We start from the raw sequence: 22,440 nt of genomic DNA, 5'->3' as shown, positions 1-22,440 counted from the left end.
CTTTCTATGCCACAGCGCTGGCCCTGGTCCTGATTCTTCTGAAGTAACCTTCTGATACTGTTATATATCTCAGTATTGCTGGAACTATGGCCTCCTAGGGAGTGAGTATACTTCTGGACTCCCTAGTTGCAATGACCGAGCGAGTTGCTTTCTGTGAGATGTGCATACTCCAGGAGGTCAGTGAACTTTTGTTAGTGCCCTAGCCTGGGAACTCACCCAAGTAAGCTGCAGAAGTGTGAATGAGGTACAAATACGGACTGTCATGTGTTTCAGGATCTGTGGCTGCTTGTCTGATTCTCTTATGTGTAAAGTGAGGCTAAGCCTTACTCTCTCAATTATATAGAGAAGATGATGATAGTACTTGTCTCTCAATAAATCTGCAAAGACTCAGTGAGCTAATAGTGTCTGTGGACACCATGAACTTAAACAATTTGTTTCTATTAAAAGATTTATAATAACGTCAGGATCTATACTAACATTTTCAACATATACCAAGGGAAGTATGAACTATCATTAGATATTCCTTCTATTAGGATAATATTCAAATAAGCATACTTTATCTAAACCTTGCTAAGATCCACTTTCAAAATGCATTTTTCACAAATCATTCTTATTTATGCATTAACATGAGTTTCTTAGCATATAAATATTTCATATCTTTGAGAAGAATGAATTGATTTTCTTAGTCTTTTTGCTTAACCAGCTTGGCCTGCCATTATAGTTAACTGAGTTTATAGGATATATTTTTCCTGATATGTGTTTGTTTGTTTGTTTGTTTACTTATTTATTTATTTCACTGGCAATAGGATGGCTTAGGTATGTGCCTCAGTTTCTAGGCTATGTTTTGATTAGTTAAAACTTCCAAGCATTGGCATTACTTGGAAAATGTTCCCGAAATTCAGTATCAATGTGTTTCAAACTAGAGTTCACATAGTTTTTAATGTTTTAATGTTTTAAAAGGGATTGGGGCAGAAAAAGAGGGAACAGACTGGATGAAGCAACCCAGTTGATTGTTTGGCTTAGTTTGCATAAGCTGGTGTCACTTCAAGCATCCTTCTTATAGCTTTATAGTGCATTTCCACATGGAAAAAAAGAAGCAGCCTTCTGTTAAGTAGAGGAGGCTGTGGAAAATTTGCATACTTTACAGTGAGTCCTGTGGGAAATCTGAAAACAGATGTAAAGGGAAGATAACAAGTAGATGTGTTGCTATTTTCTGTACTAATATTAATGGACACCATCCAAGAATAATACTACCACTCTAGATTAATTATAAAATGCTGATGAGGCTTTCATGTCATAATTAGCATTCTTTACCCTATTTCATCTGGTACCTCTGGGTCACAAATCTAATCTATTGACTGTGACAAGGAGTTAACCACAACTTTAAGTGGTCTGTAATTATAACAGTGTTATCGAGCATTTGTTCTAAAAACAAATCACGTATTTTACAGAAATATGGAAGAATGCCAACTTATTAATAGCCAGCAGTGCGTTGATAAGCTGGCTCTCTGGAGGAGAAAAAAGCTTTGATTTTCAGTGTTGCCAGTTTCAGTGGTATAAATATTTCTGCTGTGACTGATTTTAAGTTATCAGTCATTTGACAACAGGCTCCAAATTTTCTAAATGTTTAGCAATAATTTTTTGCATAAGCAATAATTTTTTGAATAAGCATCAGCATGCCCCTGAACAGATGATACAAATACTGGAATCTTATGTTGGAATAATGATACTTTTTAATTATCCTGTAATGCCTTCATTCAATTAAAACTCATCCATTAAGAAAAAAATTTAATGTGATACTTAAGGGCACTTTACAATAGTTACAATATTGTGAGTCCCAGACTACTTTGAGGAGCTAATCAAAGCAATAAATCTTACCAATGCAGGAAGAACAGAACACACTAAGAATTCTGAATACAACTAAAGGAATTCTTGAACCTCCTGACATTTGTTCTCAAGTCTCAGATTAAGAATATATGCTCTTTCTTTGTAATAGAGAAACTAATTTGACAAGCAACATTCTGAATGTCACTTCTTGGGAGTTCACTAAGTATGTAGATTACTGGAGAGCCCAAAAGTCACCTTCTCATTTCAGAAGAGTTAAATTACCAATATTTTGATGAATAATAGAAACTGGACTCTTCTATTATTATTACAAAATTCAGAGATCACAAGGAATTCATGTAAAAGGTCCTGACATCAACCATAAGTAGCATTGACCAATTTAGTTTTTTGTTTGTTTGTTTTTTAATTTTTGACAGGCAGAGTGGACAGTGAGAGAGAGACAGAGAGAAAGGTCTTCCTTTTGCCGTTGGTTCACCCTCCAATGGCCGCCGCGGTAGGCGCGCTGCGGCCTGCACACCGCGCTGATCCAATGGCAGGAGCCAGGTGCTTCTCCTGGTCTCCCATGGGGTGCAGGGCCCAAGGACTTGGACCATCCTCCACTGCATTCCCTGGCCACAGCAGAGAGCTGGCCTGGAAGAGGGGCAACCAGGACAGGATCGGTGCCCCGACCGGGACTAGAACCCGGTGTGCCAGCGCCGCAAGGTGGAGGATTAGCCTAGTGAGCCGCGGCGCCGGCCTGACCAATTTAGTTTTAATTTATCCCTTTATTCTACTTATTTTGTGTATAAGCTAACTCTAATACTTGCTTGATTCCATTTTTATCTCAAAATACGTGCTTCATGTTTGTGTATGTGTATGTTTGTATATAAGCACAGCACAGTGAGCACTTTTTCCCCCTTTTTAAACTTACTGTGTTTTTAAAAAGCCAAACTAAGCCCTGACATATGGCTCAATTAAATATTTTTGTCTCCTGACTAGCTGGAATTCCTTTTTACATTGCATTATAATGCTCCTATTTGTGTTTTGTAACACACATACCAATTAGATTTAAATAATTTATTTGGTGGGGGTTTCTAGGATAGTCATCTCTTCTACTAGATGTAAACTTTCCAGGCTAGGAAATTCATAAGTTGGCCTGATGCATATTTTCAAATGGACACTAAGTGAAGATTTTGTGAACAAAAGAATTAATGAGTAAATGATAATTTTTAATGCTAGTTTTAAGAGAAAAAGTTAAATGAGCAAATAAAAAGAGACTAAGTTTGTCAAGTAACCAGCTTGTTATCTTCAGGTTTAGTGTTGCTTCTTTGTCCATCCATTGCCCAGCTCCAGGAGCACTTCCAGGGCTGGTCCTTAGGAACTGAAGTTATGTACAATGTACAGCATGAACTATCATAAGAAGTTAATTAAAGTCCTTCGATTTTTTCAGTTGGGCCCAAACTGGAAAAACCAAAGTCCAGGATTTACTGGAAATTTTAGAGACCAGATTGTTTGAAACTTTGATTTTTTGAATGCCTGTCAAGAATGCCAAGAAGGCTCAAAATCCAAAATATCTGGTTGAAATAAGATTTCTTAAAATCATGACATAACATAGACCAAATTTGATCATTGTTACAAGGTGATTATTCAAATTTTGGACCTATGTCTCTCATCTTATAGAGACACCAACTAATCAGTCTATTTGGATTATATTAGAAGGACTGTCAAGATGTGATGTGGTACCAGACTTTAAGTTTCTATAATGGAAAATGCTATTAATACAAATGTTTGAGAATTAAAAAGTCTAATGATCTTGTGTTACTAGACATGATAGTTATCTTAATGAGAAAGCCCCAGAGGCTTAAAGGGCTAAATACTTGTAAAATCCTACAGGTGCTTTCAAAAATACTGTGAAGTAAGCAAGTGCCTCTTGTTGGTTGATGAGTTTATAATTTTAAACATGGTGACTTAAAGTCTTTTGTCATCCACAGTTATATATGATCTGCTGCTCATAAAACTAAAGCGTTGTTGGTTCTGTGTTTAGCTGTCCTCCTATAGGTTCCTATGGACTTTTTCCAGCCACTTTTATTGTATTCAGTACTTTGGGATGGCTCTGTAAACAGATGAAGCCAATAATGTATTAACAGTACCAACTGAGAGAAAGTATGGTTAACTGAGGTTACTAAAAAGAAAAAGCAATTCAAATCAATTGGCAATCTACAAAAAGAGTTAAAGATTTTAAAAGCTATTATTAAAATTGCTATATTGGTCTATTATGCTATATTATATGTGTGTACATATTGTATGTCCACATGGGGAAATTTTATTAAGAGTTTTATTTTAAATGGCTTATAGATAAGATTGTCCATAAATTTAAGCTGCTAAAATCAATCAAAGATACATTTTAATTTGTGGGACCTGAATCTGTGTATCATATGTTTTAGACTTGTTGGTAGAAAGAAACTAAAAACATTTTAGATGGTTGTGCTTAAGTTTACTGGCTAAACAAACTACACCATGTTAGATATTTAAGAGGTGTTTTCAAATACATGATTCTTAAAATTTATAGAAGGCATTGGACCTTCTGGTAAATGTTTTCTTAAGTTGTTATCTAATGGTTGAAACGGTTTGCTAAGTATTCATGTGATATTGCTATTGTCAGCAAGCGATCTAGGACTTGCTCCCTCATTTCTCTATTCTAAGCCCAACTTGTTCTTTCATTTCTCTATTCTCTTCAAGGTAAGAAACTAATTCTATTATGAAGGAATCTGTAGGATGCACAATTTAATCTTTAGACCTTATAAAAGAGATGGCTAACATTTTTCTGCAATAGCATAGCCAAAATAAGAACTTAAATAATAATCTCATAGCTAGATTCACTTCGCCATCAGCGAAGTATACAGTAAGTAGAAAAAACCTCCCTTTCAGACCAAAGGGAAAGAAAGTTTTAAAGTGAGAATATAATTTTCCTCATGGGCATTGTCTACCTTAGAAAAACTACTACAGAACATGCCTGTGACTATAGACTTGTAGTTCAGGCCACCGAAGATTAGAGATGGGACACGGGCACTCCCTTGACTTGCATCCTCTGGTCTGCTTTAACACAAACCAGGAGGAAAAGAAAGCTCGGCATCAGAAGCAATGGGTGGCAGGCCTATTAATGGCTGATCTGTACAGTGATCTGCCCTCAAGGAGACCCAACAGGCCAGTCCACTGCAGTGGCTTTCAATGTGGTAAGCCTGGGCTTCAGCAGAAGTCAGCTCGTGAAGAGCCCTGGCAGCTCTGCCAAGAGTTGGATCACTGGAAATGGACCTGCCCTGGAGTCGAAGGATGCCTAGGTCAGAGCCACAGATCTTATTGGCTCTAAGCTGAAAAGCCCTTCACTCAGCCCAACTTCCAAAGTGACCACTGCAGCTGAGGGGATGGTCAAGTAGGGTCAGCAACATTGCAGGCAGAACTGTAAATTTCTTGTTAGAGATGCCCCCTGCCTTTACCTGGCCAGCTCTCCTCCCAGGCCAGCCAAGTAATGAAAGTCAACAGAGTGCCTTCCCCTAGGAGGTTCACACCTCCCTTAGGATATACCCCATGTGAAGAGATAGATAGGTCTGGGCCTCTGAATTTACAAGGCCTAAAGCCCACCAGATTATGATCAAGCCCCTTCTATCAGGTTCTATTTGCCTCTCAATCAGAAAACTTAATTGTAGCTTAGACAGCACCTTTCTTAGCTCCTCTAATAATGACTCTGTCCTTTGTTCTAGGCCCTGTCTAGTGCACTTGGGCCTCATTCCTTTGTAATCATAACCTCTACTCTACCACCAATGGCTCTACTCCCAACCTGTGTGTACTGATGGTCCTCTTCCCCACTTAATGCTGTATAATTGTTCAAACCTGGTAAATGCCACTCTTAGGATCATTGGTTACTATCCTCACTCTGTCTTTTATGACCTTGTCTAAATATGATCAGAGTCGGCAAACTTGGAAGGCTTCCATAGCCTTGGCAACTCATGACGACAGCCTAGGATGGTTACTGGCGCCATAAACTAGAGTGTCAATTTGTTGGGTCAACAACAGGAGCCACTGTGCACTTGCTCCTCATGTGGGATCTCTGTCCTTAATGTGCTGTCCATTGTGATTTAATGCTATAACTAGTACTCAAACAGTATGTTTCACTTTGTGTTTCTATGTGGGTGCAAACTGTTGAAATCTTTATACTAAATTGATCTTCTGTATATAAAGAGAATTGAAAATGAATCTTGATGCAAATGGAAGGGGAGAGGGAGCGGGAGAGGGGAGGGTTGCGGGTGGGAGGGAAGTTATGGGGGGGGAGAAGCCATTGTAATCCATAAGCTGTACACTGGAAATTTATATTCATTAAATAAAAGTTAAAAAAAAATAAAACCTAGAAATAAAAAAAAGAAGTTAATTAAAGTTAGATTATAATTTGCAAGGAATTTTATTTGTTTTTACTTATTTTTAATGTCAATTCATTTTGAATATGACTATTAAGTTGGTAAATGATGATGTCAGAGACCAATATTGTCTTTGATCAATGGGGTCATTCATTCAATTTAAGGTACAGTGCAACTAAATGTTAGAACTTGCCTGTTTCAGCACCAGCTGTCCCTGAGACCCAGAGGGGGCTTTTTCTACCACATACAGAGCAGGCATGGCATTATTAGCACAACTGATTAAATGGACAATTGAAGTTCAAATGTCTCTGTCTGAAATGTAATTTAGTGTTTTGGCTCTGAGCTTGGTTCTATTTAGAACTGTTGTCTGGTCTGTACATTAGACTGTGAAGCCAACCTAATCCATTACATATTTATTGAACTTCTACCATCATGACAGACATATTGCCAGGGTTTCAACAATAGAAAAACATGAATGCAAGGTACTTCATGCTTTTGACAAATATACATCTTGGCAAAGCAAGAATATAAATCAGTATAATGCAAAGCAAAGAGTTAAGAACCACTTGAAAGAGATAACAGCTTCTTGGAGGTAAAACCTTGAGAGGAGCACTGAATGATGGGTAGGGTAGAAATGGCTGGAAATCAGTGATAAAGAGGCATACTATGTACAACCAAGGAATACTGTGGGACTCATTTTCCTAAGAAAAAGTCATCCAGTTAGACTCAAATGTGCATTACTTGTGATGGTGTAATGGAAGGTGAGTGTGAGAAGGAGATTTTGCCCAGGTAATACATGTGAAAATCATTGTCTAGGTAATAGGAGCTTGGTTAGGCAAAAGTGATGGGTTTAAGACCAATCATTGCATGTTACTTATCTGTTCCAAGATAGTGGGCCACCAATAGACCACATTATGAAAATTACTCGTTTATATCTCTCTTGACCTGCTACCACACCCTCCTCTCTCTTCCCATTCTTTTCTAAGTTGAATTCATATCTGACATTATTCCTGGTGAGGAGTAACTTATAATGACTTGGGGGCTGGAGTGGGTGGGGCTAGGGTGTCGGGCGTATCAGTTAGGAGAAGGATTCCCATATGATCAGGGAAGTTAATGTAAAAGACTTCAGGACTCTGAGGAATCAGATCATAATGGGAGTAGGTGAGACAGTAGGATAAATAGATTGCTGTGGATGAACAGTGATGGGGGTTTCTCCAAGCATACAGAGTTGAATAGTACCAGCATGCCCGTCTTAGTCCAGCTCCAGTGGCCCTTGGTTGTGGGAGTGACAGCCTAACTCACAGGGTAGGTGATTGAGGAAAACCATCCCCAGTAATGGAAATTACTCCAAATATTGTTGCCATGCTTTGCTAGTCATGGTCTCTTCATGAACTAGTGAGGCGGCATGCAGAGGTTAGGATAGCAGAAAAATAGCTTAACTAAACATAAGAAGATTTTGGGTTTGTGGCCCCGATATAAGTCTGAGTTTGTAGTTTGCTTAAAAAAAAAGTAGAAATGGGTACATAGGTTCTTAGAGCCATTTTACCTCCTTAAGGTCATAAAAAGAAGGCATAGATTATAGGATGTGACTCTCTGTAAACTCAAAAAGTTCAGGCCTCCTAAAGGTGGCACTTTTAACAACTCCTTTCATGATTCCTGTAGAGTGCAGAGGGCTGCTGGAGAGGTGAGAGTTACAGGGGGGTGATTGGGGACCTGCATCTTCAGTCAGATCCACAAGGTGGCATTCTGTCAAGAAAATATTCCGCTGTGTAGGTGGTTCCTGTGAGTGATGCTGCATGTGCCCCCGTTTGCAGGAAGGAGAGATCACGTTCCTGAACGCTGCCTGGAAGCGGCGAGACAGTAAGTTATAGATAATGGGGTTGACAGCTGAGCTCAGGTAGAAGAAGACACCTGGAATGCAGAAATGAAAAGCTGAGAAGAAACTCAGTGAGAGGTAGAATAGGGAGAATCATAAATAATGAACAAAGAACTGGAATCCTTCTGATTGTCCCGTATATATATAAAACTCTAGTAATTGAGATTACAAAATGCTCTGAACATACCTACCACCTGTGTACTTAGCAATCAAATAGAAAGATTAAAGACTGTTGGACAAATTTAGGCTGGCAAGGGATCTCTCTGAGATGCTTGCAACTTCCTTTGATCCCTACTTGATTAATGAGAGAACATGTTCCCCGTAGCAGTAATGAGAGATGCTTAAGTATCAGAGGAAAGAGAGATATTTTCCTATCATTGGAATTTTTACTTAAATCTAGAATCTGAAAGAACAAGTAATAGAGGAATGGTGAATCAGTTAAGGCTTAGCCCTTGCTGAGATTTCTTAAAATGCTAAGTACCTCCTCCAAGAAAGATTCCCCAGTATCCTTTCTTTTTCTGCCTCCTTCCCTTACTCACTTTTCTGTTTTATCTAATAATTGTATTTTATCTTTTCTGTCACCTGGGTTGCTTATTGCCATTCTGTTTGGAATACACTATTGCTTTATTATCATATGTTACTTTATTTCTCCAAGGCCCAAGATGAGTCCAAGTTTGGGAATCAGAGGACCTGGTTCTAACCTTGGTCCTAGCTTGTGCTGTGATCTTAGACAAACTTTGATAGTTCATTTTTTTCTCTATAAAATGGGAATGAAAATTCCAGCTTACCCCACTTCCCTGGATTACTGCAAGGATAAAGTTGGGATACCATCTACAAAGGAGCTAAGAATATAATGCAAGTGATAGGTACTATTGTCAACATGTTCCTAGTTATCCTCATTTATATCATTCAGGGCATTAGTAGTGTCATATGGCCTAAGAACAGAATAGGCAGGTTGGGATATACAAAGAAATAAATACCGATTGAACTCTTATTGTGTGCCAGGAGCTACAAGGCACATTGAGAGATGGTGAATTTAGAATTTTTCCCCTAAATACTTGAAATAGTATTGCAGAGACAAGATCTATGACTAAATTCAAAAATTAAAAGCTGAACAACATGAAACTATATCTGCTAAGAGCAAAATATGATATGCTGAAAACCATGCTATATCCACTCATATAATGTCATAACACAAAGACTATTATGGTTATGAAAGATTTAGTGTGGTAATTTAACTATAGCCAGAGCTTGAAATGGATAGCAAACAGAAAGTAAGGAGAGTGTGTTGCAGGCAGAAGGCATAGCATGCACAAATGGGCAGAAGTAAGAATTGTTTGCATCATACACAAATAATGCACAGAACTCTCTAACCATGTTGATAAATGTATTGTGTGTGAATGGAAATACTACAACTTGGAGGATGAAAAGACAAGTTGAGGGAATTTTCTGTAGGGTTTAAGAGGTTTAAACATTATCTAGTTTTCAGTGTGGGGGAAGGACAAATGGCATCTTAACTCCATAATATCATCCTTGATTCTGTAATGTGGCCACCTTAACACATCTAGAGCTACTTAGTCAGCTGGTCAATTTCATGTGAACTTATAGGTTATTCCAATTTCTTTGAACTTACCCATTTTCCTGTGATTAATCATAAAGATAAGCTAATAGCTATAAATATTTTTGAGGTTTGGCCTTGGATAGTTAATGGTTGAACACAAGAGTACTAATGTCTAGGTCTAAACTCTACAGAGGCCTGCTAAATGAAAAAGAAAGGGTGAAAAAAATAGAAGATACAATGTTATCTGATTAACATAAATTGATCTTTCCTTTTATCTCTGGTTGCATCTTTGAGAATATAAAGAGCCCAGAGAATCAGCCAGTGACTAGCAGAGGCAGGGGAATGGAATGGCCTGCACCTCTGACCAACAGTTCCACTGACTGAGAACGAAGGACCCAGGTGGCCAGCCTCTGCAGTGCTTTTGTGTACAGAACACAGAACTTAAAGTTAGATGACTTGGGCTTGAGCCCTGTTTTTACTGTTTTGCATATGATTGTCTGTAGGAAGTCTATTTCTTCTTGTGGAACTGTGTTTTTGTACTATATCATGTTAGTGACAGTATCCACTAAACAACTTGTTTTAATTTTAAAAATACAGAAAAGAATTTTATAGCTCAAAAATTTGTTTAATGGGCTTGGTATCATTTGCTTCCTTACAATCTGCTATGGTTTTTCTGAGCAGACATCACTGCCATTTTGAAGACACTTTAACATGAAGGAAACCATGGACTCAGATACTTCCAAATACTAATGGTGTAACTGAGGAGCAAGTTCAGGTCCCCTGACATCATGATTTTCCATCACTGTTTCCACCACATTCTATAGTATCTTCAACATGCAGCATTAATGTAGCCTAAAAGCAGACCTTAATGTTCCATGAGCACCCTTTGGTTGGCTCACATGAGGATTTAACTCTTTCGAAAGGCAATACAAGATTTCAGGGATATGATATTCACTAAGTCAGAACAGATCCACTTGTATTGCCATTGGAGGGGAAACTAAAGGCATTATCCCATAAGCATTTTCCTACTATAGCCATTATTCTTAGAGTAAGGTTTTTCTATGAAGTAGCCTCCAAATAGTGATGTGCTGTATGTCTGTGGAAACAGTAACATCAATATTTTAAAAAATTAACATCAGATGTCTTCATCACTATATGGCAGGTCTCTATGATAAACTGGTATACTCAGGCATGTAAGCAAGATGAAGAAGTTGCCATTACCTGAATACTTGTCATTCAATCAAGGGATCTGAGTCTTTACCTGATATCACATGAATGAGATTGAACACAGCAGCCAGGGATTCATTCCATTCTTCCACAAAGCTGAAGAAGAGTCGGTCAATATGGAATGGGGTCCAACAGATAGCAAACGCCAAGACTAGGACAACTGGAAGGGGATGATAAATGGGAGAGGAAAAGGCAGTCTTAGCAAGGATAGATGTCCATTGTTGAGTCTGTCATCCGTTCCCTCTAGCAGTTTGCTTTGTTAAGCTGCAACTGTTACAGGCAAACTATATCGAAAGAGCCTCTGTAGTGAGTATTTAAGCATAAGAATGAATTGAACTGGACCTAGGATATGTTTTCCAAATGACTGAGCAAGTTTTCTTATATAATCTAAGTTTCCTTTAGAACATTTAGAAAATACTGTATATATCTCACAGTTCTGAACATGTTTTACTGTCAAAACAAAGTGTGCTGCAGATAGACTGTGGGAGCCATAGAAACTGATTAAATAAATAAAATAGATTCAAGTACTTGGTGTTTCTTAGAGTCATGGATTTTTTTTCAAAGATTTTTTTTTATTTTTAATTAGTAAATATAAATTTACAAAGTACAGTTTATGGATTACAATGGCTTCCCACCCCCCCATAATTTCCCTCCCACTCACGCCCTGGATTAATGACAAATTGCTACATTTTTATATGAATTCATTTGTAACTCTAGAAATAATTCGAAGTTTCTCTGAACTCGATCATTTAAAATTCTGTGAAGGGTGGGGGAGGAGAAAGAAAAATTGAACAAGCAGCATAAGATTGCTTTACATGTATCTTTTGATTTGAAAGGGATGTATTTGGAAATGCAAATTTCCAGAGCATAGAATTCCTTCCAGTTTCCTATCTTCAGTTCTCACAGCAGAGATTGCTGCTACTGTAGTTTGTCTTTGGAACATTCAGGCTCCACAAATACAAATATATACTAAATCCTTTGCTTTTCTGTGATGCGATTCTTGGGATTTATCTTAGAATAATCTTGTGGGGACTGGGGAAGAGATGGGGTAGAGATGGGGTATGGATAGATTAGCTATGGGTTGACACTTTGGGAATCTGAATGATGAGTACCTGCACATCCATCACATTCATTTGAGAGCTCTCTGAACTTGGATGCACTTTTGAAGTTTCTTAGCGAATAGTGCACGTATCTCCTTTGGCATTAAACACATTCAAAATAAGGGCCCACCTATATGGTGTGGTTTCAGCAGAATTTGAAAGTTCCTTCTGAGTTTACCTTCCTCCCACCTCACCATCCAAGATGAAATCCCTAATCTGCATACTGCTGCCTGTAATTCCCTTCAGTTACAAATTTAGTTGCTGATAAAATTAGACCTCCTCCCAAGGCAAATACGTTATAATACACTTTGTTATTATGACTTCAATGTGAGTGAATTTTCAAGTCTTTTTGTGAGTAGATAATGAATAAAGTGAAGAGGGAACACATAACACAGACACTAGGTTTCTTTATAGGAAAAGTCAGGTGCCAACAGGGACAAAAATGTCCAAGAAAATGGCATTTAGAGGCAAAAAGACTGCAGTGACTTCAGTGTTATTTTTTCTCACGGTTATACTGAGTGTTTTATGTGTACATTAGCTTGAAGTTTCATTTATTTCAAACCTGAGGTTTTAATGTGGAAAGTTTGTTGCACATCTCTTTTCTCTCGTCAGTAAATCGCAGAGATGAGTGCTAGATCATATATTTTTATAACATTCTTTTGGGAGAGCATAAAGCAATACCATGATAGTTATTCTTTAGCCTTTACAAAAGTATACTTTTTGATGCAACATTATACAAGGTCACAGGCGCGATGACTACTTAGAGATCCTCTTGGACAGATGTTCTTAATTTGGATTGGAAAGATTCCCTGGAGTCCTTGGGTAAGCACCAGGGGGTTCATAATCCCCTGAAATGGATTAGAAAGTGTTATGTTTATGTGCATTTATATACATTCTAGGTAGATAGCCCACGGTTTTAATCATGTTTGTAAGGAAATTCATAACACAAATAGAATAAAAGCTACCTGCTCATTTTATAGAGGGGAAAAGTGATGCTCATAGGGTAGATGTAATTTACTGAACACTACACAGAGTGTATTGCAACACCTTAAATTCAACATATTTTCTTGAGGGCTCGTACTCAACATGAAGCAAAACTTGAAGCTTGAGCAATCCAGAGCAGACGGACCATTATATTAGTTTGAAATCATTTTGAACCTGACCCCAGCAGCACTTTGTTAGCACCAAAGGAAACTCCTTAGCTTTTATAAAAACAGCAACAAAAACCAACACACACGAACAAAATGCTGGGCTTACACAGCATCTTGGTCACTGATTTTCTGGAGGGTCTTTGAATATTTGTGGTCATTTCATCTGCATCAAGGGATTTATCTTTCTTCAGCTAAAAGGGAAAGTGGAAAGAGACAGTAAGAAAGGGAAGCATTCTTGTCCCATTCTGGGTCTGAGCAGTGAAACTTAACACACCCCCACCCCACCCTGCCTTTTGTCCAAAGGTAAACAAACACACAGGGATAGGGTCTGTGTTGTGGTGCAAGAGGGTTAAGCTGTTGCTTGCAGTGCTGGCATCCTGCATTGGAGTGCCGGGTCACACTGGAACCACTCCACTTCCAATCTGCTCCCTGCTAACATGCCTGGGAAGTCAGTGGAAGATGGGTGGTCTCCTGCCACCCAGGGGATAGACCAGGATGGAGGTCCTGGCTGTTGGCTTTGGTCTGGCTTAGACCTGGCTGTTGTGGCAATTTGGAGAGTCAAACAGTGGATGGAAGGACTTGATCCTTCTCTCTATTTCTCTCTGTATTCTCTCGCTCTCTCCACTTGTTTCCTTTCTCTCTCCTGTTTCTCTTTCTTGGTCTCTGTCTCTGTCACTCTGCTTTTAAAATAAACATGTAAATAAATCTTAAGATTTATTTATTTATTTGACAGGTAGAGTTATAGACAGTGAGAAAGAGAGACAGAGAGAAAGGAAAGGTCTTCCTTCTGTTGGTTCACTCCCCAAGTGGCCACAATGGCCGGAGCTATGCCGATCTGAAGCCAGGAACCAGGTGCTTCCTTCTGGTCTCCCATGTGGGTGCAAGGGCCCAAGCACTTGGGCCATCCTCTACTGCCCTCCCGGGCCACAGCAGAGAGCTGGACTGGAAGAGGTACAACTGGGACTAGAACCCGGCACCCATATGGGATGCTGGCGCCACAGGCGGAGGATTAACCAAGTGAGCCACGGTGCCAACCCCTGTAAATAAATCTTAAAAATAAATAAAAAAAGCCAACACACATGCATATGTACAGAAGGATTTCCCATATTCTGTGGATCCACTTACACAGATGCCTGCAGTAGCCAGGGCTAGGCCAGGCGGAAGCCAGGAGAGGGTAAGTTATTCTGGGTCTTCTACGTGGGTGGCAGAAATTCAGCTAATTATCACTTCTGCCCCCATAACGTGCATTAGCCAGAAACTAGGACAGGGAGCTGAGCTGGGACTCAAATGCAGGTACTCCAATATGGGGATGTGTGTTTCACAGTCATTTCTTAACTGTGCTATGCCAAATGCCTTGTTCTTGGGCAGTGTAACTCTAATACTCATTTTGAAGACAAAATACTATGACATAGATAGATACAAGGATATGTTAACTGTTTAACAGTGAGTTGGAGTTAGAATTGAATCCAGTCCCCTAAACTTAACTGGGTAGAGGGCTGTGACCAAGTGACAGTGCAACCATTTTTATATGCAGTTCTATAGAGCCTTGGTTATGTACCATGTTAATATTAATTTGATGAAAAATGTGAAATTCTGAAATAAAAAATGTCATATGGGTTTTCTCATGCATTCACTTGCTTGTTAATAATGATGAGCATCTATTAGAGTGAAATCCCTATGTGAAATGGGAAGTAGGAGACAGAAAAGAAAAGCAGGTATTATTTTAACTTCATGAGGGTTGGTGTGGGGCTTCTCTGAGCCTTTAACGTGCTTATGGTCATGACGATTCTTCAAGGTAAATAATGCTCACCCCCTCGTCCCTCCCCTTCACACTGCGTCTCCCACCTCATTCTAGCCAGAAGGCGAACAGTATGTCTTTAACTAAACCATGCCTTCTGTCCCCGAACCCCTTTTCAGTGGATTACCATGTTTGTACCATTTTAGCAAGAAAAAAAATTGAAAAATGCTGATTTACTAACATTATTGTTATGAATACATGTATTTCTGAGGTAAGATGTTGAAATATATTCATCCTGTGGGCAGCTGTTTGGTGCCGTGGTTAAGACACCACTTGGGACACCTACAGCCCCTAGTGCAGGGCCTGGGTGTTAGTCTTGGATCCACTCTCCATTCTAGGTTCTGGTTAATGTACACCTTAGGAAGCAGCAGATGATGGCTTAATTATTTGCATCCCTGCAATCCATGTCAGAGATCCAGATTGAATTCCTGGGCTTTGGCCTGATCCAACCATGACTGTAGCATGGGTCTGGGGAGTGAACCAGTGATTGGAAGATCTCTCTATCACTCACTCTTCCTTTCCTCAAATAAAATAAATAAATAAAAAATTAAAAGTATATATATTCACCTAAATGGGAAGATGTGCTGATCCTTAATGTAGCATCTGAAAATTCCACACATCAACACTACCTGCAGTCTTCCTGGTTCCATCCAAAGCCCACCTACTCCTGGAAGATTCTGGTGGCTGCTTTATCCCACTGCAGTCTCCTACCCCTGAACTACTGTAGCACGGAGACCTGATTCATTCACCTGCATGCGGGATTTTTTTTTCTGTATGTGCATTTCTAGTTTGTGGGGATATTCAGTCAGATAAAGGAAGCACTGATGCATTATGACAAACTGCCATCCAATATCTTAAAGTTAGGGTGGAGATTGACCTAGTGGTTAAGGTGCTCCCATCCCACATTGCTGAGTCTGGGTTCCATTCCCAGCTCCAGCATCCTGCTCATGCATACTGTGGGATGCAGTGGTGCTTGCTCAAGTAGCTGAATTGCTGCCACCCGTGTGGGAGACCTGAATTAAATTCCTGGCTCCTAGTTACTGTCCCAGCTCAGACCAAGTCATTGAGGGGGTTTCAGGGGTGGGGACTCCCAGCCGATGAGAGCTCTTTCCATCTGTCTCTACATCTCTGCATCTCAAAGAATAAACATAACTAATATTAGTATAGTCTGTATTTTCCCATTGTCTAGAATTTATTCTCTTCTCATCCTGATGACACCCTGATTTTCTCTTGCAGAATATATTTCTTACCCACAGTTAGTCATTAAATTGGATGAAAATGACTGCAACTCCAGCTCCAAATATAGTCCCTGGATTATATACATTGATCAGATTTTCCTTTCCTTTAGTCACAGTGAGTGGATAAGTGGGACCAGATTTCAGAAAAATTTCAGATGTTTGCTCATAATTCTGGAACAGGATGTTTTATTTCCTTTTTATTGAGACTTCCAGAGGGAGTCCTTTTTATTCTGTACAAATGAGAAAAAACAGCTTTTTTGTTTGTTTGTTTTGTTTTGTGAGCTGGAAGTGTTTTAAATTACCAGTGGTGGCCGTGGTAGGTGAGGAAGGGTGTAATAAAGGTAAACCAAGTCCATGGAAAGAAGAGCAAAGAAACAGAAATAAAGCTAGATCTTTAGTGATGTTATGTGTTCTACTGGATTAACTTCATCAAGAGCCAACTCTAGTTTTGGAATTCCCTGGTCTATGCTCACTTCATAATTTGCCAGTTGAGTTGGGTTTCTTTCACTGGCAATGCTAAAGTCCTGATTGAGTTATTGAGGCCATCAAGTGGAAGGAAAATTTAATTTATTTAGGATCAGGCTACTGAGTTATAAGGAGACAGATTCTAGTACACAGTAAATAAGAAATTGGTATGAATGTGCAACAGTGGGGCAAACTGCTTGAAGAAGCAGTGGACTTTCTAGGCTGATGGAGTTTTTGAGGGACTATTTTAGAGAATATATTTAGAACTAAATAAGACTTGGAAAAGTAGATCATTCAAAGTTGCCTCTAAAGTTCAACCATTCCATAACTTGTCTTCCTAACAAACATACTGGGAATCTTCAAAAAGTTCATGAAATTGAATATTTTGAAGAAATTATATGTGGATTTCAAAATTTTTGCATCCAATTAAGTTGTATTTTAATTCCATTTTATTGTGAGCCTTTTGAAGTACCCTGATTGAAGTTCTGGGAAGTCAGGTGTGTCTCGGTGCCATATGGGCCCTGAAGCATCTGCTTGTGTGATTGAACCTGGCCATCTGACTCCTGAAGATATTGATGCTTGTGACATATTTCTGTGTCTTTAAAAGTGTGAGATGAAAGGTCTGCTGATATTTGACCCATTATAGCTAGAACTTGGAAACGATGGAATTAACTGTGAAATTATTTAGGAATAGAAGGAAGAAAACTGAAAATTGTAATATGACAATAATAAAACAGTAATATCAAACAGTGCAGACAGAATTTATCTTTGTATATGGTATGTGATACAAAGTGGCTATATTATTGCTATTATTATGATTCTTTTATTGCCCAAAAATTACTCAAAAGATATAATAAAAACTGTGATTTTTGAAACGTAAGTATTAATTTATGTTTGTTGACCCACTCGTGTAGATTACTGAGTTCTTTCTGTATACCCTCTTTCTGATGGTACCATTCACTCATAAGTAGTGCCTGTGCTGATACAAAGACGCAGTCAGGTGCAGTGAGAAGAAAAGCAAAAATATGTTCAAGATTAGAGCCATGTATCACACCACAAACTTTAAGTTGCTAATAGTTTCATACTAATTTTAAAATTCATAGTTATTATAAAAGATGTTTATTCCATTACTTTGCTGCAGTCTATAATCAAGACAGTAAAAGGGTATTAAGATCTGTTAATCTCTTATTTGGTTGTGTTTAGTAGTTCTCAGTGGTAATTTCTCCACTCCTAGGAATAATTTCCTCATGTCAAATATCAAACACAATTCTTGTATAAACAAGTTTCCTCTACGAGTATAGTTTGCACTAAAAAGAAAATCGAGTGTGTACTAATTATTACTTACTTTGCATCTTCCTTAGGGTGTAGTGACATAACTAGCTTACTAGCAGAAAGTGAAAAAATTAATACTTATGTACGTGGCACATGGTTCCAAAGAACTTAGAGTAGTTGACCTACAGGAATAGAATCTTAACAATTTGTTTAGCTAATCACAATTTGTTAGCTAATTTGTTTAGCTACGCCCAAGCTTTTATTTTAAAACTACACAAAGAGGAGTGAAAAATGGTGGTCACTATGTAGGAAGCTGAGAAGCCTCATATCCCTCTCCCTTTAGCTATGGAAGATTAAAGTGAATGAGAGGCTCAGGAACCCATGTTTACATAGGATCTTGATCATTTGTTAATAATGAATGAAATATTTCTACTAGCTTTTCATGTATGTAACTTTGAAAATCAGTTTCAAAATACCAATATATAGTAATATATGTTGTGTATATAGCTTTACAATTAGAATGCTACATCCACACACAACCTCGTGTTTGAGATGGTTAAATTCTGCTGCAGTTTGAACATACATTCTCACCAACTAATGTATTAGTACTATATACAGGAGTTAGAAGGACCAGGCCAAAACTTCACCAGTATTTTCCCCCTGATGGAGAGGAACTTGCCCTGGGATCATCTCTTTTCCATCTCTCTAATGTTTGAACCCTGGAAAGCAGCTCAGTGGAGACTCCCATCCTAGAAATATGAAACCTCCCTAAATGTTCAGCTTGAGCACTTTTGTGGCTTTCCTCCTCCTCTCCTGATGCTGGTATTTCATCAGTCTCAGGTCTGCTGCTTTCTGAAGGCATTGAGTCCCTGAGTCAGTCACACCCTGAGACTGGCCAAGGGGTTCAGTCACTTAACAACCATTAGGATTGCTTGAATCTCTTAGTTCAAAAAGGGCTTTTGAGACAGATTTCCAGGTCTTGTAATGGTAGGGAAGCTGAAGGCCAGAAATGAGGGAAACATTTTTCCTGATTCACTCACTGAGCTTACAGTATAATCGGCAAGAAAAAAATTAGTTAAATAATCCACAAGTATAGATTATAAGTTGTAGTGAAAGAAAATAACCGGGAGCCCTGAGCAGCTATAAGGGCAGGTATAGTCTGGGACCCTGGGAGAGATTCCCTGAGGAAGTGCAATTGAAATAAGTCTTAAAGGACAAGTGAAGGGTAGAGAGACTAAAGGAATTGAGGGGGTGAACAATAGGAATATTTCAGGCAAAATGTGGAGGCTCTGAAGTGAAGCCTAGATACAACCTGTTTCTCCTGACATCCAGTCTATAGATCGTTAAGTTATTTTAGGAGTGACTTTCTTGGCACATAGCTCCTTTCCTGATACCCTCTGGTACCTTGGATAGCACCTCATTCTTCCTAGAATAGAGTGTTGTAAGGTGCATTACACACATAAAGGAAATTTGACTGGTTTCTAAGCTGTTTGTTTTGGCTGTCGCTTAGCTCTTCATATAAGTTAGCTGTGGGGTCCTGACAACAAAAAACAGTGACAATTGGAGTTATTGCGTTTTGTGGGGGAAGAATGTGATTTCTATTCAGAGTTGAATATTACTCCCTGACCAAAGATGAGTGACTCATAGATGTTAGATGGGGTAGAATTGACAAATTCTGGGTGGGAATTTCTCCAAGGATTTAGGATACTTGGAGTTGTGAAGTAGTTTTCCCCTTCAGTGAGAATCACGAGGCTTTTAAAGATGTGGCTATCAGCTAGTCTGCGGTGACATGTTTCTGGGAATACAGGGACGAAGTCCTTCAGGAGGAGACTGGCACGACTCTGCCTGATTCAATTTATTCTTGTGCCTAGGTGTCTGTGACACTGAAAATCTGTTCTTCTAACTTAGACCTTGCCATTCCTGTTAGAGACAACAGGTATTCAAAAGATCTGCTTCTGAGGCACTGCTTCTGACAATTACCTGTCTTGGAGGTGAACTGATGTGGGAGTGTGCTAGTTGTCACATCATATGTGGTACCAGAGCCATCTTGAGGCGTGTGCTGTGAGTTTATGTCTGCTCTGTTCTCCTTCCATTTATAACTCCTGTTGCTCCTGCTCATGGTACTTCTCCCTTTTTTGAGGAATCACAGATTGTTGGAGCCAGAAGGAGACGTAGAGATGGTCTGCTGTGACCTTTTCATTTTATAAATGGGAAAACTTATTCCAGAAGAATTATGTGGCTTTTCATGTCACCCGTGGACCTGGGAGTCTAAACATCCTTGTGACTTTATGACACATGCCATCTCCCTAAGTGGGTTGTCATAGTCAAGACTTCCATTTCTATGAATTTGAGTACAGAATATTCTAGGAGAAGAACTATATAGACATCTGCCCTTATCAAAATATTCTCAGCTAATTGACACTCAGAAAATAGAAAATAAAAAGAAATCAGTTTATCATGGAGAGCACTGGAAGGAACCTGCAATTTAAGTTGCAAACTGAGTGATAGTTTTCTTCTAACCCCAAATATCTCTATGGACATTTTCTTTTACTCTCCTTTAAGAGCTCCATCCACCTCCCCATCCCTCAGATTCTACCTGCTCTACAGGGGAACAAATTGATGTCATTGAGGACATTCATATTCTTTTGTTTTTATTTTAATCTGATATTTTAACCAAAGGGTCAAAGCAACCACAAGGAAGGACCTGACTTCACAATTGTATAGATGGGGAAAAATTACGCTGTCCTCAGACCAATTGGTGCAGTTGACAGAGATAGGGAGGACAGTAGAGTAGGGAAGGGCTCTCCAAGGTGTGGCCACCTAACCCCAGTTTGCCTGATTTGCTTGTTTCAAAGAGGCTACAGCTCAGACCAGATGAGTCCAATTTTTTTTTCTAAGGTTGTACAGTGTGCATAAAAGTATCCTTAGCAAGTTTTTCAAGGGATTCTCGGAAACACTTAGCTATGAGAGCCACAAGAAAAGAGAGGAGAGGAATCGAAGGTGAGCTATGGAAAGTGACAGGTGGTTATAATTCCTGCTTGTCTCATTTGAGGAAAAAGCTTTCAGCCTCTTTGTTTCCCCTCTGAGCTCATCTTACTTGTCTCTATGATAAATTTTCAGTTCTAAGATTGCTCGGTTCTAAATGATTCTCTTTGGATCAGTGGAACAGGCTGCATGCTGGCTCTAGCCAGCAGCCGGGATACTCACTCTGAGCCCCATGAGATAGTAGAGCACACTGATGACAGTCATGGGGAGGACGTAGAACAGGAAGGAAGTGACCTGGATGATGAAGTTGTAGATCCACATGGGCGTGATGATCTCACAGGTGGCGGAGCCGGGGACCAAGGAGCCATTGGGGAAGTAGTGGAGCTTGATGCCGTGGATGCTGGTATTGGGCAGAGAGAAAAGGACAGAGAAGCCCCAGACCACGGCCACGATTCTGAGAGCCCGCCGTCTGGTGCTCTCCAGCTTGGCCCGGAGTGGGTGGAGGATGGCCACGTAGCGCTCCACGCTGACCGTGGTGATGCTGAGGATGGAGGCAAAGCACACAGTCTCAAAGAGTGCCGTCTTGAAGTAGCAACCGAGCGGCCCAAACAGGAAGGGGTAGTTGCGCCACATCTCGTAGACTTCCAAGGGCATGCCGAGGAGCAGGACCAGGAGATCGGAGACGGCCAGGCTGAAGAGGTAGTAGTTGGTGGGTGTCTTCATGCTCTGGTGCCGCAGAATCACCAGGCACACCAGGACATTGCCCACCACCCCCACCACAAAAATCAGCGCGTACACTACAGACATGGGGAGGAAGAGGTGGCTTTGCCGAGGCCCGCACAGGTAGGCTAGGTAGTCCTCCGTGCTGTTCAGGTATTTCTTGAGTGCATCTTCCAGTTCCTGCTGGCGCCTCCAGGTAGCATTCTCAAGTCTTTCCATCACTGACAATGAAGTTTAAGACCCAAGTGTCCACTGCTATGAAGCGCTGTCCCAAGCTGAGCCAGAAAAAGAGAGAGCTGGGCAAAGCAGAGGCTCCGTGAAGAGGGCTGGGGGAGAGTGAGTGCTTCAGCCTCTAGGTTGGGCTGCTCAGACCGCGGATGCCTGTGGAAGAGCCCCTGAGACAGAAGCCCCTCCCCTCGGCAGGCGCAGGCCAATGAGTGTGTGGCAGGCTGCTCAGGGAGAGCACGCTGGGTGGGGTGTGCTGGCTTTGTGCACAAGGAGCAGGAGAGGAGGGGGAGGCCTTTCTCTGGATCCACAACCGCTGGGGAAACAGCTGAGTGTGGCGGTGACATTGTCCAAGTGTGGGCACTCCCACAACTTTGCAAGCAGGGTGAAAGGAAGAATTGAACTTGCAGGGTCATGGATAGATGATTACAAATCTCCACTGATCTTTGTCACTTGGCAAAAAACGGAAGATCAATGGACTTTCTCAGATTACCTTGTTCCACTGGAAATTCAAGGCTGTCTGATAAAAGCACAATCAATTCGACTTTGGAGTTCTGATTGCATCAACAATGGACGCCAAAGCCGAAAG

The 22,440-nt window shown here is 39.9% G+C and overlaps 1 protein-coding gene across 1 annotated transcript; it reads right to left on the bottom strand.

The window, feature by feature from the left end:
• Positions 1 to 7,809: 7,809 nt before the first annotated feature.
• Positions 7,810 to 21,848, bottom strand: NMUR2 (neuromedin U receptor 2). The gene is made up of 4 exons (XM_062189915.1): positions 21,129 to 21,848; positions 13,255 to 13,339; positions 10,932 to 11,057; positions 7,810 to 8,144 (listed from the first exon to the last, which is right to left on the bottom strand). Exons 1-4 carry the CDS (start codon positions 21,843 to 21,845, stop codon positions 7,810 to 7,812), a joined length of 1,263 nt encoding a protein of 420 aa, XP_062045899.1. The 5' UTR covers positions 21,846 to 21,848.
• Positions 21,849 to 22,440: the final 592 nt, after the last annotated feature.

Source organism: Lepus europaeus, chromosome 4 (genome assembly GCF_033115175.1).
Source record: "Lepus europaeus isolate LE1 chromosome 4, mLepTim1.pri, whole genome shotgun sequence".
NCBI lineage: Eukaryota > Metazoa > Chordata > Mammalia > Lagomorpha > Leporidae > Lepus > Lepus europaeus.
This window is presented reverse-complemented; position numbering and strand designations above follow the sequence as displayed.

Excerpts from the sequence above, each read along its gene's own strand:
- NMUR2 (XM_062189915.1), bottom strand. The coding sequence starts at position 21,845 with ATGGAAAGACTTGAGAATGCTACCTGGAGGCGCCAGCAGGAACTGGAA. Across the intron at positions 13,340-21,128 it reads ACTATCTCATGGGGCTCAGA|CTGAAGAAAGATAAATCCCT; the intron begins GTGAGTATCCCG and ends TTTCCCTTTTAG. Across the intron at positions 11,058-13,254 it reads ATCAGTGACCAAGATGCTGT|TTGTCCTAGTCTTGGCGTTT; the intron begins GTAAGCCCAGCA and ends ATCCCCTTCCAG.